The following is a 14,251-nucleotide window of genomic DNA, read 5'->3' as shown; positions in this document are numbered from 1 at the left end:
ACCTGATTAATCTTTCAGAATAGAGTTGTCAGCCTTGAAAGAAGCAAGGACAAAAACACTGAAATGTAAAACCATAAAACCCATGTGTGAGCTCTCATGTCCCACAGTTCTCATAATCATCTAATTCTAACAAGCCAGGTTACCTAGATTACTAGTATACAATATAAAGATTTAGAGGGTGGTGAGTTTAATCTAAAGGCAGAATGGTGCCTGAAATATGCAAGGTTCAATCTCTAGCTCACTCCCAACATAATTATATATATATATATATATATATACACATATGCATATGAATGTGTTCACATACACATACATAAAGGCAGAATTAGAGAATAGTTGAAAGTGAAGAGCTACTACTATAAACAAATATATAACTTGTTAGAAATAATAATTGCAGACTGGGAATGTGGAAAAAGTCAGAAGTGGTGCTGTGGCTAAAATGGCACAGCACTAGCCTTGAGCAGAAGTGCTCAAAGACAAAGCCCAGGCCTGGAATTCAAGCCTCAGGACTGGCCAAAAGGAAAAAAAGAAAGAGAGAGAGAAAGAGGGAGGAAGGGAGGGAGGGAGGGAGGGAGGGAGGGAGGGAGAAAAAGAAATAATATTTTCCTAGCAAGTACAATGCCTGGAGCTCAAGCCCCAATACTGCCAAAAATGATAAATTAGTTAAGAAATTAATAGTTTTGTGTATTTCCTCTCAGGTGCCTGCATTGACTAACAACGTCTGAGACATAGTTAAGAGTTCAAGCCAAGTGCTGGTATATCATGCCTAAAATCCTAGCTGCTTAGGAGGCTGAGATCTGAGGATCCCTGTTAGAAGCCAGCCTGGGCAGGAAAGCCATGAGACCCTAATATCTAATTAATCTCCAGAAAACTGGAAGTGGAGTAATGGCTCAGGGAACAATATCCAAGCCCTGGGTTCAAGCCCTGTGACTGGCAAAAAAAAAAAAAAAAAAGTTCAGCTTTCCAGTCCTAATAAATTCTTTTTTTTTTTTTTTTGCTAGTCCTGGGCTTGAGCTCAGGGCCTGAGCACTGTCCTTGGACTTTCTCAAGGCTAGAGCTCTACCACTTGAGCCTCAGCACCAGTTCTGGCTTTTTGCTATGTATGTGGTACCGAGGAATCAAACCTGGGTCTTCGTGCATGCTAGGCAAGCACTCTACCACTAGGCTAAACTCCCGGACCCCCTAATAAATTCTTATAAGGAATTTTTCATTATTATACAACAAAAATAGTTAACAATGCCAGTGCTGGTTCAAGGAAGACAACTGCAATGCAAATTTGTATTTTATGAAATGTTTTATCTGCTGATCTCACAATTATTTTACAAAGAGATAGTACATTTAATGTCCACTGATAAGATTATATCTTATTATCATCTAATGCAAATAAGTATTAAAAATCTTTGTAAATTGGAGCTGGAAGTATACTCACAGTAGAATACTTTCCTACCACATCCAATGTACCAAGTTTAATCCATTTCAACACAATGTCTTATTATCCTTTAAAAACATAATTTCAGAAACATGCTGGCTGTTTTTAAATATGCATTTCCCATATTTATTCTGTTCTAATTAGGATGACTGCATTATATGTAACAGTCCAAATTCCTTTCTGCACAAAGCCACAAAGTATTTTTAACACAAAAATGTGATCAGATTATGCATGTTTTACACTTAAATTATCAGTTAAACTGCCAAGTACAGAGTTCACTCCTGTAATCCTAGCTGAAGCTGAGATCCGAGAATCACAGTTCAAAGCCAGCATAAGCAGGAAAGACTGTAAGAATCTTATCTCTAATTAGCCAGCCTGGAACAAAAACGTAAGGTATCCAAGCCCTGAGTTCAAGCCCCTGTATCAGCATGCGTGCGTGTGTGAAAAGTTATATATACATATGTAAAGTTACCAAATAAATGTAACGATTAAATTTTCTCATCTAGAGGCCAGGAGTTTGGCCTAGTGGTAGACTGCTTGTCTAGCATGCACGAAGATCCAGGTTTGATTCCTTGGTACCACATACATAGAAAAGAGCTGGAAAGTGATGCAGAGGCTCAAGTGGTAGAGCTCTAGCCTTGAGAAAGTCCAAGGACAGTGCTCAGGCCAGGACTCAGGCTCAAGCCCAGGACTGGCAAAAAATAAATAATAAAAAACAATTTTTCTCATCTATACTATAGTTCACAAAAGAGGCTTCCTTTTAAATTAATGTATTATGTATGTATGTATGTATGTATGTATGTATGTATGTATGTATGTATTTATTGGTCATGGGGCTTGAACTCTGGCCTGTGCCCTGTCCCCTGAGCTCTTCAGCTCAAGGCTACCACCCTACCCTTGAGCCACAGCCCCACTTCCCATTTTCTAGTGATTAATTGGAGATGAAGAGTCTCTCGGCTTTGTATTTCCCGGGCAGGCTTTGAACCACAATCCTCTCCTTTTAAATTTCTAATTTTAAAAAGTTTAAACCATTAATCCCATTTCCAAAACCAGATTTTTTTGTTCAGTTTTATAGTATAAGATTCTAATATATTTCTACTGGAACTGAAAAATGCATTAGCTTGTTTGTACCAGTACTTAATTGAAGGTCTCATACTCTCATTCAGCTTTTTTGCTCATGGCTGGGTATTTCACCACTTTTGCCTTACCTCCGGTTCTGGAGTTGTTCAACAAGTGGAAATAAGAGTCTCCAATATTTCTCAGCCCAAATTAGCTTCAAACCTCTATCCTCAGAACTCAGCCACCTGAGGAGCCCAGCTGTGATTTTTTCAGTGATTTCGTTTTTAAAGAACAACCATAAATTAAATACAAAAACAAAAAACTTTAGCCACAGCTACTCATGAGGCAGGTTGGGAAGATCATGGTTTGAAGATAGTCTGCTCAAGACCCCAATCTCAACAAAACAAGCCAGGCATGATAGTACATATCTGCCATCCCAGCTGCCTCGGAACAGTAGGTAGGCAGGTAGGAAATGTAGGGCTTCTCTGTAAAGAATCCATTCAAATACTTTTGATGAAAATTTAACAATTCTGCAATGGCACCTCTGTGCCATTTTCTGCATTAGAAATTGCCAGGAAACGGGGCCAGGAGTTTGGCCTAGTTGTAGAGTGGTTGCCTAGCATGCATGAAGAACAGGATTCGATTCCTCAGTACCACTTACCTAAAGAAAGTCAGAAGTGGTTCTGTGGCTCAAATGGTAGAGTGCTAACCTTAAGAAAGCCCAAGGACAGTGCTCAGGCCCTAAGTTCAAGCCTCAAGACTGGCCAAAAAAAAAAGAAAGAAAGAAAAGAAATTGCTAGGAAGAGGAGGATGAAATGTATATGTACGCGATTTTTGTTCATTCATCAGTAAGTAAGCAGGGCATTTAACCACAAGTTATTACCTCTTCATATCCAAACATCCTTTATGTATTAAAATATTTAGCCACTATCACTAAAAGTATTGCTCAGCAGACAGAACTATTTGATACAGGGACAAAAGTGACACAAATACATTTGTTGATTAACCAAAGGAAAGAAATCCTTCTACATTTTTAGGAAATGGGTTTTCTCACTACTCAAGATACTTCTCCCTAATCTTTCTTTGGGCTCAGGGTCTGGGCACTGTCCTTGGACTTTCTCAAAGCTAGAGCTCTACCACTTGAGCCACAGCACCAGTGCTGGCTTTTTTCTATGTATGTGGTACCAAGGAATCGAACCTGGGTCTTTGTGCATGCTGGGCAAACACTCTACCAGTAGGCCAAACTCCCGGCTAAATAAGTTGTAATTTGCTTGTTTTTTTCCCGTCCTAGGGCTTGAACTCAGGGCCTGAGCACTGACCTTGGACTTTTCTCAAGGCTAGAGCTCTACCACTTGAGCCACAGCACCACTTCCAGCTTTCTTCCTATGTATGTGGTACCGGGAAATTGAACCTGGTCTTCCTACATGCTAGGCAAGCACTCTATCACTAGGCCAAACTCGCAGCCCCTTTTATTTTTTGTCAGTCCTAGGACCTGAACTCTGGGCCTAGTCGCCTAATCATTTTTAATTAGAACTCACTCCTTCCAAGGTAATTAAATCCCTAAAAATCTAAACAGCTTTACTTGGAAAGACAGCAAAAGCAGTAGGGCACAGTAGTTCACAACTGTAATCCTAGCTACTCAGAATGCTTAGATCTGAGGATCGCAGTGCAAAGCCAGCCAAGGCACTAATGTACATGAGACTCCTATCTCCAATTAATCACTAGAAAATGGGAATTGGGGCTATGGTTCAAGAGGTAGGATGGTAGCCTTGAGCTGAAGAGCTCAGGGACAGCACCCAGACCCAGAGTTCAAGCCCCATGTCCACCCCCCCCCCCAAAAAAAAAAAACCAGCAGAAGCAATAGTGGTACGATAACTTTTTATACCTTCCGATTTCTGTAGTAGTCAGAAATGAAAGTGATTTATCTGACTTTCAAGATAAAAATAAAAATTAAAAAAAAAAAACAATTTCAGCTTTCTCAACTCCTCAATCTTTGCTCACAAATAAACAGAAGACTAGTTAGTTTCTTAAGTATCTTATCCTCATCAAGTTTCAAGTTTCAAGTCCAGCAGGGTGCAGCGACTTACATCTGTGATCCTAGCTACTCAAGAGGTTGAGATTTGAGGATCAAGGTTCAAAGCCAGCCCAGGCACAAAAAACTTGAGATTCTTATCTCCAATTAACCTCTAGAAAACGCTAATTGGGGTTTGGCTCAGGGGTAGAGTGGAAGTCTTGAGCTGAAGAGCTCAAGGACAGCGCCCAGGCCCTGTTCAAGACCCACGATCCACAGAAAAAAAAAAGAAAGCTTCAAGTCCTCTTAATTGTGAAGGAAGCACAATCTAAGTATCCTAAAAAGAAGTAGTTAACAAAAACACAGTCTATTCATTCTATGTGAACCCATGCAATCAATGAAAACTACTAAGAGAGTATTTAGGCACATGATTAAGACTTGATGGTACTATTTGAAAAAAAAAATCAAGATAAACTAATAGTAGAATCCATTTGGAAAGTTATGCTTCTAGAGAAAACCATAAGGCGGAGATTATTGGTATTTTTTTTTCAGTCCTGGGGCTTGAGCTCAGGGCCAGAGCATTGTCCTTGGGCTTTCTCAAGGCTAGAGCCCTACCACTTGAGCCACAGCACCACTTCCAGTTTTTTCTATGTATGTGATACTGAGGAATCGAACCACGGTCTCAGTGCATGCTAGGCAAGCACTCTACTACTAGGCAAAACTCCCAGCCTACTTATTGGTAATTTTTGTTCTAGATTCTGTTTTATACCTATCACATAATGACTATAATTAAAAAGAAAACTATACTTGAAGCTATAGCTTCACTTAAATGAAATTTGCACTTCTTTGTTTTAAAAGATCCCATCATCACCAATTTGCTTTACTTAAGTTACACCTTCCTATCTTTTCTCTAAAGCCAAGTAAACAAGTTCAGTATAGTTCCCAGGCCTGTTAGTCCTATAATCCTTTCCAGGAGCATGGCCTCAACTTCAGTACAAAGCTTGCTAATCACATTCCAGTTTCATACCTTATGTCTCCTGCCTCTCTTTACAACAACATGGTCTAGCACACCTTTATGGACAAAATACAAGTATAGGTTTCCGTTGCTACTACTCTGTTGTTTGTATTGTTACTTCTATTTTATGTTTACTTCTGTAAACCAGATTCACACTAAAATCTTCAAGTTCTACTATCCTTTAGTTTTGCTTTACTGAGAAGACTTAAAACCAAGCCCTAAATCCTTTTCCTGTATAAGTCTTCATGGTACCATGTTTCCACTTGGATTTCTTAAATGTCTCTAAATGTTCTAGAATTATGATTATCAGGACGGGTAACCTAAGGAAATATTCTCCTGACAAAAAAAAAAAAAAAAAAAAGAATTCCAATGGCTTGCATTAACCAAATAACCAGGATAATTCAAAACGTAACTATTTTCTCATCCTTTCCCTAGGTTATTTAAATAAAGGATTAGTGCCTTCAGGATTTAATATGTAGAACCAGAAAATAACTCAGACATCAAATTTTTAGTCTCTCCAAAGTCAATATTCTAAAATTCCCCCTCCAAATGAATTTATGCAGACTAAATCCCTACCAATTTTTCACTTACAAATCTTTTCTAATATTTAGCTAAGCATAACAAATAAACCACTCCTGTCTCAAATTCTAAAGGGCTCACAATGAAAGGCAGTACAATCTAACACTATAATCTCAAACCAAGCATGGTGGCTCATATCTGTAATACAAGCACAAGAGTAGCTGAAGCAAGAAGATGGAGAGTTTGAAACCAGCCTAGGCTTTATAGTGAGTACCTTATTTCCACAAATAAAATCTAACAAAACAATTTTAGAATGTCTATTTGTCAAATCAAATTGAACCAAGTGAGCTGAATCTATGGTTTGTATTTTCATAGTCAGCTGCAGTGGAAAAAAATAATTTGGACATGTGTATTTAGTGTGTATACATATACAAATACATATATACATAAATATGTATTATACATGTACATGTATAATACATATGTACATATGTATAAGTGAAAAACAGTATACATATAGTATATACTATACACACTATTTTTTACTCATAATATATTGTGTATACATGAACTCTGTCAAGCTAATAAACTGGTAAATCATGACTGCCTTGAAGGATATCTTCATGGCTAGAAAAAAGAAGTTTTTATACTATATTCTTTTGTATCTTTTGAACATTAAACCACTTAAGATGTTTTGCAAGCTCCTTATACAAATATGTATGCATAAATGTATTTAATTTTAGAATAGCTACAGATGGAATAATATTCTGAAAATAAATCCCAAATGATAATATTTGGAAACTTCACATTACAAACACAGGCCAGACAGGCACCGGTGGCTCATACCTATGATTGCTTAGCTACTCAGGAAGATGAAATCCGAGAATCGCAGTTCAAAGCCAGCCTGTGCAAAAAAGAAGTCCATGAGACTCATATCTCCACTAAACTACCAAAAAAGCAGGAAGTGGAACTGTGACTCAAGTGGAAAAGCACTAGCCTTGAGCAAAAAGAAGGTCAGGGACAGAGCCCGGGAACTGAGTTGAAGCCACAGGACCAGCATTTTTAAAAAATGAAAGAAGTAAGACTATATTCTAGATTTCTGTGGTCATCTAAAGTAATTTTCTAGAGAAATATTTTTTAAATTTTCATATAGGTAAATATCTCTGAAGAATATTGATGTTAATCTCTCAAACCAAGACACTAAATTTAAATCAAGTAAATTCAAGCAGAAATATGTTTTACATTCCAGAATCCTATTAATAGCAATTTCAGATTTTTTTTTATTATAATTAGTAAAAGGGTTACATGATATTTGCCAGATAGAAGGTGCATTAATTCACATACATTGATACCCTTTCACATGTCTTGGTACCCATTACCCTCCCCCAATTTCAGATTTTTTAAAAAGAATTTTAATCCTTCCAACTTTTCCTATATAACGACAGGTCAAATTTTTAATACATACTTAACTGTTCCAACTTGATTTAAAATGAAGTATGACAATACCAATGAAGTAACGAATGAAATGAGATTTTTTACAGTTTAGTAAGAGAAAAGAGGAAAAACTTCTAAGTAAAAATGCCTAATATAACAATTTGTTAATTTCTTAGTTGGCTAAATGCAGATAGTCTCTGAGAAAAATGCCTAACAAAAAACATCAGTTCAGTGAAGTAATGCACCTTCTATCTGGCGAATATAATGTAACCCTTCTATTAATAACAATAAAAATATATTTTAAAAAACAACCTTAAGGGGGGAGGGAAATGGGTACCAAGACATGTGAAAGGGTATCAATGTATGTGAATTAATGCACCTTCTATCTGGCAAATATCATGTAACCCTTTTACTAATTACAATAAAAAAAAATAAAAAATAAAAAATAAATATTAATCCAGGGTGGGAGCTTAGCCTAGTGGTAGAGTGCGTGCCTAGCATGCACGAAGACCTGGGCTCAATTCCTCGGTACCACATACGTAGAAAAAAGCCAGAAGTGGTACTGAGGCTCAAGTGGTAGAGCTCTAGCCCTGAGAAAGTCTAGGAACAGTGCTCAGGCCCTGAGCTCAAGCCCAGGACTGGCAAAAAAAAAAAAAAAAAATTTAAATATTAATCCATTTTAGTTATATTCTAGTGTAATGTTGATTCTAGTTAGTCTCAAGAATATAAGCCAATTCTTGACTCTTCTTTTGAGAAAGGCACAGCATACCTAAACAATCTCTTAATGGAAATACTAGTCAATGCTCTTTTGAAAGTTATGTATTTGTTTGAAGTAACAATAGCTATTTATATATATTAATATCAATAGTGTGCATTTCAGCTATTAAAATTACTCTGCTATCCAATTTTAAGAGAAAACATTTTCAATGTGATTATCAATGGCGCTATAGTTTGTAGCAACTGGCTTATCAGCAACAAAACACCTGCTGTGTAGGAAGCTGTGGTATATTTTTTCTTCAAAGTATATAGAAGTATATTAAGTAGATTTAGTAAGTAATATGGAAATATATTAAGTTTTCTATTTAACAAAATTTTAGTCAATAACAATCTATAAAGAGCTTAGAGGATGATTTCATTGACTTAAACTTTCATCCATCTAAGTGCCACAACAAAAGTTGGTTCATTATACATACAGGAGGAATACAGCTAACATATTGCTTGGTTAGAAATCTAAAACTTGAAGGCCGGGAGCTTGGCCTAGTGATAAAAGTGCTTGCCTAGCATGCACGAAGACCCACGTTTGATTCCTCAGTACCACATACACAGAAAAAAAGCTGGAGGTGGTGCTGAAGCTCAAATGGTAGAGCTCTAGCCTTGAGAAAGTCCAAGGACAGGGCCCAGGCCCTGAGCTCAAGCCCAGGACTGGCAAAAAAAAAAAAAAAAAGAAATCCTATCACCTCACTTTGACAAGTTACTTTTTAATTAATAAAAAAATTTAAGTTTCTTTTCAATTGATAAAAGTTAACCACCAAAGAGCAGAAGTGGGCTGAGAGTTTGGCCTAGTGGTAGGGTGCTTGCCTAGCACGCATGAAGACCACGGTTCAATTCCTCAGTATCACATACATAGAAAAAGTTGGAAGTAGTGCTATGGCTCAAGTGGTAGAGCTCTAGCCTTGAGAAAGTCCAAGGACAGTGCTCAGGCCTTGAGTTCAAGCCCAAGGACTGAAAAAAAAAAAAAATACCAATAATCTCTATACTAGCCCTTATGGTTTTCTCTAGAAGCATAACAACTTTCCAAATGGATTCTACTATCACTAAGCCACATTCCTAGCCCTTTGAACTTTTTTGCTCAAGGCTAGCAACGTGGCTTAGTGATGGAGTGCATGTGTGGCATGAGTGAAGCCCTGGGTTCCATTCCTCAATACCACATAACCAGCAAAAATGAGAAGTAGTGCTATGGCTCAAGGGTAGAGTACTTGCCTTGAAAAAAAGAAGCTCAGGCCCTGAGTTCAAGCCCCAGAACTGGCAGAGAAACAATAAGACAAACAGCAAAAATAGTAAGAATGTCAACTTTTATAATAGTGTTCTAAATTTTCAGTGCAAAACCAAGTGTCTAAAATTCATATGAAAACAAGACACCCATAATAGCCAAAATAATCTTGAAAAAGAAAAATTTGGAGAATTCACAATTCCTGATCCAAACCTAGCACACAATTCCTGATTCCAAACCTAGTATATGAAGTTAGTCATCCAACTGGCTGGCATAAAACTGAAATTCCAAAACTAAAGTCATATCCATAGTCAAGTGATGCTTGGTAAAGGTATTACAGCAATCAATGGAAGAAAATATACCACAGCAATCAGGAGGAAAAAACGCTTTTTGTCACAAATGGTACTGGAATACCTGGACATATCTATGCAAAAGACAGGGTATCACTGTGTGAGAAGTAATGCACCTTCTATCTGGCAAATAAAACTATAATCCCTATATTAATTACAACAACAAAAAAAAAAAGGAATAGGGGCCTGGAGTTTGGCCTAGTGGTAGAGTGCTTGCCTAGCATGGGTGAAGTTCTATGTCTCATCCATACTGCTATACCCAAACACACATTAAAAACTTGTGTGTGGGTTCCGGGAGTTTGGCCTAGTGGTAGAGTGCTTGCCTAGCATGCACGAAGACCTGGGTTTGATTCCTCGGTACCACATACTTAGAAAAAAAAAAAGCCAGAAGTGTGGCTGAGGCTCAAGTGGTAGAGTTCTAGCCTTGAGAAAAATCCAAGGGCAGTCCTCTGGCCCTGAGCTTAAGCCCAGGACTGGCAAAAAAAAAAAAAAAAAAGGACTAAAGATGAGCTGGGCGAGGTGGCTCATACCTATAATCCTAGCTACTCAGGAGGCTGAGATCTAAGGATCAAGGTTCAAAGCCAGCCCAAGCACAAAAGAACCTGAGACCCTTATCTCCAATTAACCCCTAGAAAATGGGAAGTGGGACTGTGGATCCAGGGGTAGGGTGGTAGCCTTAAACTGCAGAGCTCAGGAACAATGCCCAGGCTCAGTGGTAGGGTGGTAGCCTTGAGCTAACGAGCTCAGGGACAGCGCCCAGGCAGTTCAAGCCCCACCACCTACAAAATGTCCCTTCCCCTTTCTATTCCCCACACAAAGACATTAACTTCAAATGGATCACAGACCTAAGCAGATAAACTAAACATGTAAAACCTTGTATAAAATTGTAGGAATGATGGGGGGTGGGGGGGAGGGTAATGGGTACCAAGACATGTGAAAGGGTATCAATGTATGTGAATTAATGCACCTTCTATCAGGCAAATATCATGTAACCCTTTTATTAAATACAATAAAAAATGTTAAAAAAAAAATGTAGGAATAAATCCTGGGTTTAGACAAAGGCTTAGATGTGAGAAAAAAAGAGAGAGAGAAGTGACTTAAAAGCAGGTAAACTGGACTTCCAGATCTCATCAGAATTAAAAACTGTGCTTCAAATGATGTCATCAAGAAGTAAATGAAGCCAGGAGCCAGGGGTTCATGCCTGTAATCCTAGCTACTAAAAGCTAAGATGTGAGGATTAAGATTCAAAGCAGCCCAGGCAGGAAAGTTCCTGAGACTTTTTTTTTTGGTCTCAGCCTCCAGAGTAGGTAGGATTATTACAGGAGTGAGCCACCTCTGAGATTCTGACCTTCAATTATCCACCTATAACACTGGAAGCAGAGTTGTGGCTCAAGGGGTAGAGAACTGGCCTTGAATGAAAAGGTTCAGGGACAATGCCCAGGCCCTGAGTTCAAGACAGAAAGAAAGGGGGGGGAGAATGCAGTTAGTGGGAAGGTGAAAGTGGAAGGGGATAAATATGATCTACACAGTTTATTTGCATATATAAAAACAAAACAATACCTGCTAATTGTTTTGGAAAGAGGTATGTGAGAGGGTTACTGAGGGAGATGGGGATACAATATAAACAAAATGTGTGGAAATGTTCTAATAAAGCCCTTCCCGACAATGCAGGTTAAAGAAAGACAAGGTGGGGAAGAAGCTGGGACTCAACTCATGCCTATAATCCTAGCTATTAAACAGACTAACAAAGAAGAGAGAGGATGGAGGTTAGCCCAGGCAGAGATCTCCAAAATAACTAGAATACAGCCAGACTCAAGGTGTGGCCAAAGTAGTAAAGCACCAGTCAGGTAAGCATGCAGTCCTGAGTCACAGAATGGGCATCTTGAGTCACAGAATGACAGAAAATATTTTTCAAGTCTTATATCTGGTAAGCAATGTCTATCCAGAATACAAAAGGAACTTATACAGCTCAATAACAGACAGTATAGTTGAAAAATAGACAATAGATGTAAATAATTCTCCAAACAAAACATAAAACTCAATAGTAAGTACATGAAGAATGACACAATAACTACCCAGAGATGTACTCCACATTAGCACATTATGATACTGTACTACAATCAAAAAGTCACAGAACAAGTGCTGGTGAGCACCCTGAGATATTGCTAGTGTGTTCTAAAATGCTCCAGCCACTTTGGAAAACAGTCAGCAGTTCCTTAAAATGTTACACATAGTGTTACTGCAAGACCTAACAAATTCCATTCCCAAAAGAAATGAGGACATATGCAGACAAACTTGCACAAAACTGTTCATAGAAGCATTATTCATAATAAGCAAAAAGTAAAAATTATATATATTATATATAATATATATATATCTACAAGACTGAAGATATAGCTCAAGTGGTAGCACACTAGCTGTGGGCAAGAAAACAGAGAGCTCTAGGTCCTGAGTTCATACCCAGTACTGCAAAATAAAAATAAAACAAAATTTATCACAATTAAGTAAAATGTGGGGAAAATATAATCTGGCTACCAAAAGGAATTAAGTACTAACATATAATACCTCAGAGATGAACCTTGAAAAGATTATGCTATGGGAAAGAAACCAGTCATAATGGTCCAAAATACAGATTTTTTTTTTTTTTTAACAGAAAGGAAATCAGATGTCTAGGGCTGGGGCTGAAAGAAAATAGTGCCTACAAATGGACACAGGATTCTTTCTGGCCTGATAAAATTGTTCTGAAATTGTTTGTGGTAATGTTTGGATAACTCTATAAACATTTTAAGGAACTCTTGAGATATACTCTGTAAATGGTGTACTATGTGGAATGTGAATTTTATGTTAATAAAATTGTTTAAAAGAATATGAGGGATCAGGGAGCTTGGCCTACTGGTAGAGTGCTTGCATAGTATGCATGAAGCCCTGAGTTCGATTCCTTGGGACCATGTACACAGAAAAAAACAATAGTGCTGTGCTCAAGTGGTAGAGCACTAGCCTTGAGAAAGCATAAGGACAGTGCCCAGGCTCTGAGTTCAAACCTCAGGACTGGCACAAAAAAAAAAGAAAAAAGAAAAAAAGAATATGGCTTCTATATGTTGTTAGGGAAAACAAGGAACATTACTGACAAATAAATGTGAACTGATCTAATTCCTGAGCATGACCACATGTTTGAAACACTCGGAATTCAGAATTTGAGGTTCAATCTTTACTAGCGTAAAGGACGTCTCCTTTAAACAGTTCTAGATCTTGCTCAAATGAAACTGCAGTGCTTGCAAACTGTCAGGACATAAAAATGAAATTCACTCAAGGTACCTGAGTGTGTTCCTTTCCTGTACGCGGCTTAACAGTAATTCCTATTACAACCAACAGTCCTGCAGCAAGACACCCCATCGGGAGGCTGAGAGTCAGGATCCAAGAAAGTAACATTAAGTTCCGAGGCTCGGTGGTGGAAGAATGAGGAAGGAGAAGATCTGGGAAGTCTGGGTGCACAGAAGCCCAAGAGTTGGGCAGGCCTAGAGGCGAGGTCCCGGGAGCCCGACCCACGACGGCTCGGCGAGGCCGGGAGAGGAAGGGCCGATCCAGCCCGGCCCCGTGCGGGATCGCGAGTGGGGATGGCGGAGGGCGGGCGTGCTGAGACGCGGGCCTGCGGTGGGCGCGGGAAACGGACGACCCCGAGGCCGGGCCGGGCGCGCTCTCCCGGACCGCCGCCGCGGAAGGCGCCGAGCCGCGGGCCCGTCCTCCGCGGGCCCGTCCTCCGCGTCCCAGCGTCCCCTCCCGCCCCACGCCGAGCGGCGCCCGGAGCCTCCGGCGAGGCCGGCTGGCGTCTCCCGCCCCATCCGGCGCTTTGTCCCAGCCCGAGCGGCCCCGCCGCGGCTCCCCAGACCGCGCTGACAGCCCCCGCGGCGAGGAGGGATTACAAGGTCCGCCCGCCCGGACCTCAGCCTGGGGGACCCGGCGGGCAGCGGTCCGAGGACGCTCGCCGCCCCGCCGCGGCCGCCGCCGCCGCCCGAAGCGCACGCAGGCCGGAGTCAGGAGCCCACCAGCCCGGGTCTCCGAAATCCTTCCCGCATCTTTGCGCTTACCCAAAAATTCTCGACGAAATGCGCCATGACCATCGTGCTACTGCTGCTGCTGCCGCCGCCGCCGCGTTCCGCGTCCGCACCCGCCCGCCGCTGTGTAAACACGGACCGGCCCCCACCGCGCCCCCGCCTTTCGCCGCCGCCGCCGCCGCCACCACCACCACTGCCGCCGCCGTCGCCGCCGCCGCCGCCGCCTTCTTCCCAGAGACCAGCCCGTACCCTCCAGGGCGCATGCGCCACCTAGCGGCCGCCGCGAGACTGGCGCCTCGACGCCGGGACCTCAGGGTGCGCATGCGCGCAGCGGGCCGTGCGCCGGGCAACCTGCACCCCCTCGGCGCGGCTTAGGTTTGAGTCTCCTCCCG

General features: G+C 40.6%; 1 protein-coding gene across 2 annotated transcripts in view; it reads right to left on the bottom strand.

Moving 5' to 3' along the window:
• Positions 1-14,025, bottom strand: part of Fcho2 (FCH and mu domain containing endocytic adaptor 2) — a 98,597-nt gene extending 84,572 nt beyond the window's left edge. Inside the window, exon 1 of one of the 2 annotated variants that reach the window (XM_090331814.1) lies at positions 13,893-14,025. In XM_090331814.1, coding sequence (XP_090187940.1) covers positions 13,893-13,925 — 33 coding nt within the window. In that variant the 5' untranslated portion in view covers positions 13,926-14,025. The remainder of the gene's footprint in view (positions 1-13,892) is intronic. The other variant, XM_090331815.1, reaches the window with a different exon arrangement.
• Between the last annotated feature and the right edge of the window lie 226 nt (positions 14,026-14,251).

Source organism: Megascapheus bottae, chromosome 4 (genome assembly GCF_031878675.1).
Source record: "Megascapheus bottae isolate mThoBot1 chromosome 4, mThoBot2.hap1, whole genome shotgun sequence".
NCBI lineage: Eukaryota > Metazoa > Chordata > Mammalia > Rodentia > Geomyidae > Megascapheus > Megascapheus bottae.
This window is presented reverse-complemented; position numbering and strand designations above follow the sequence as displayed.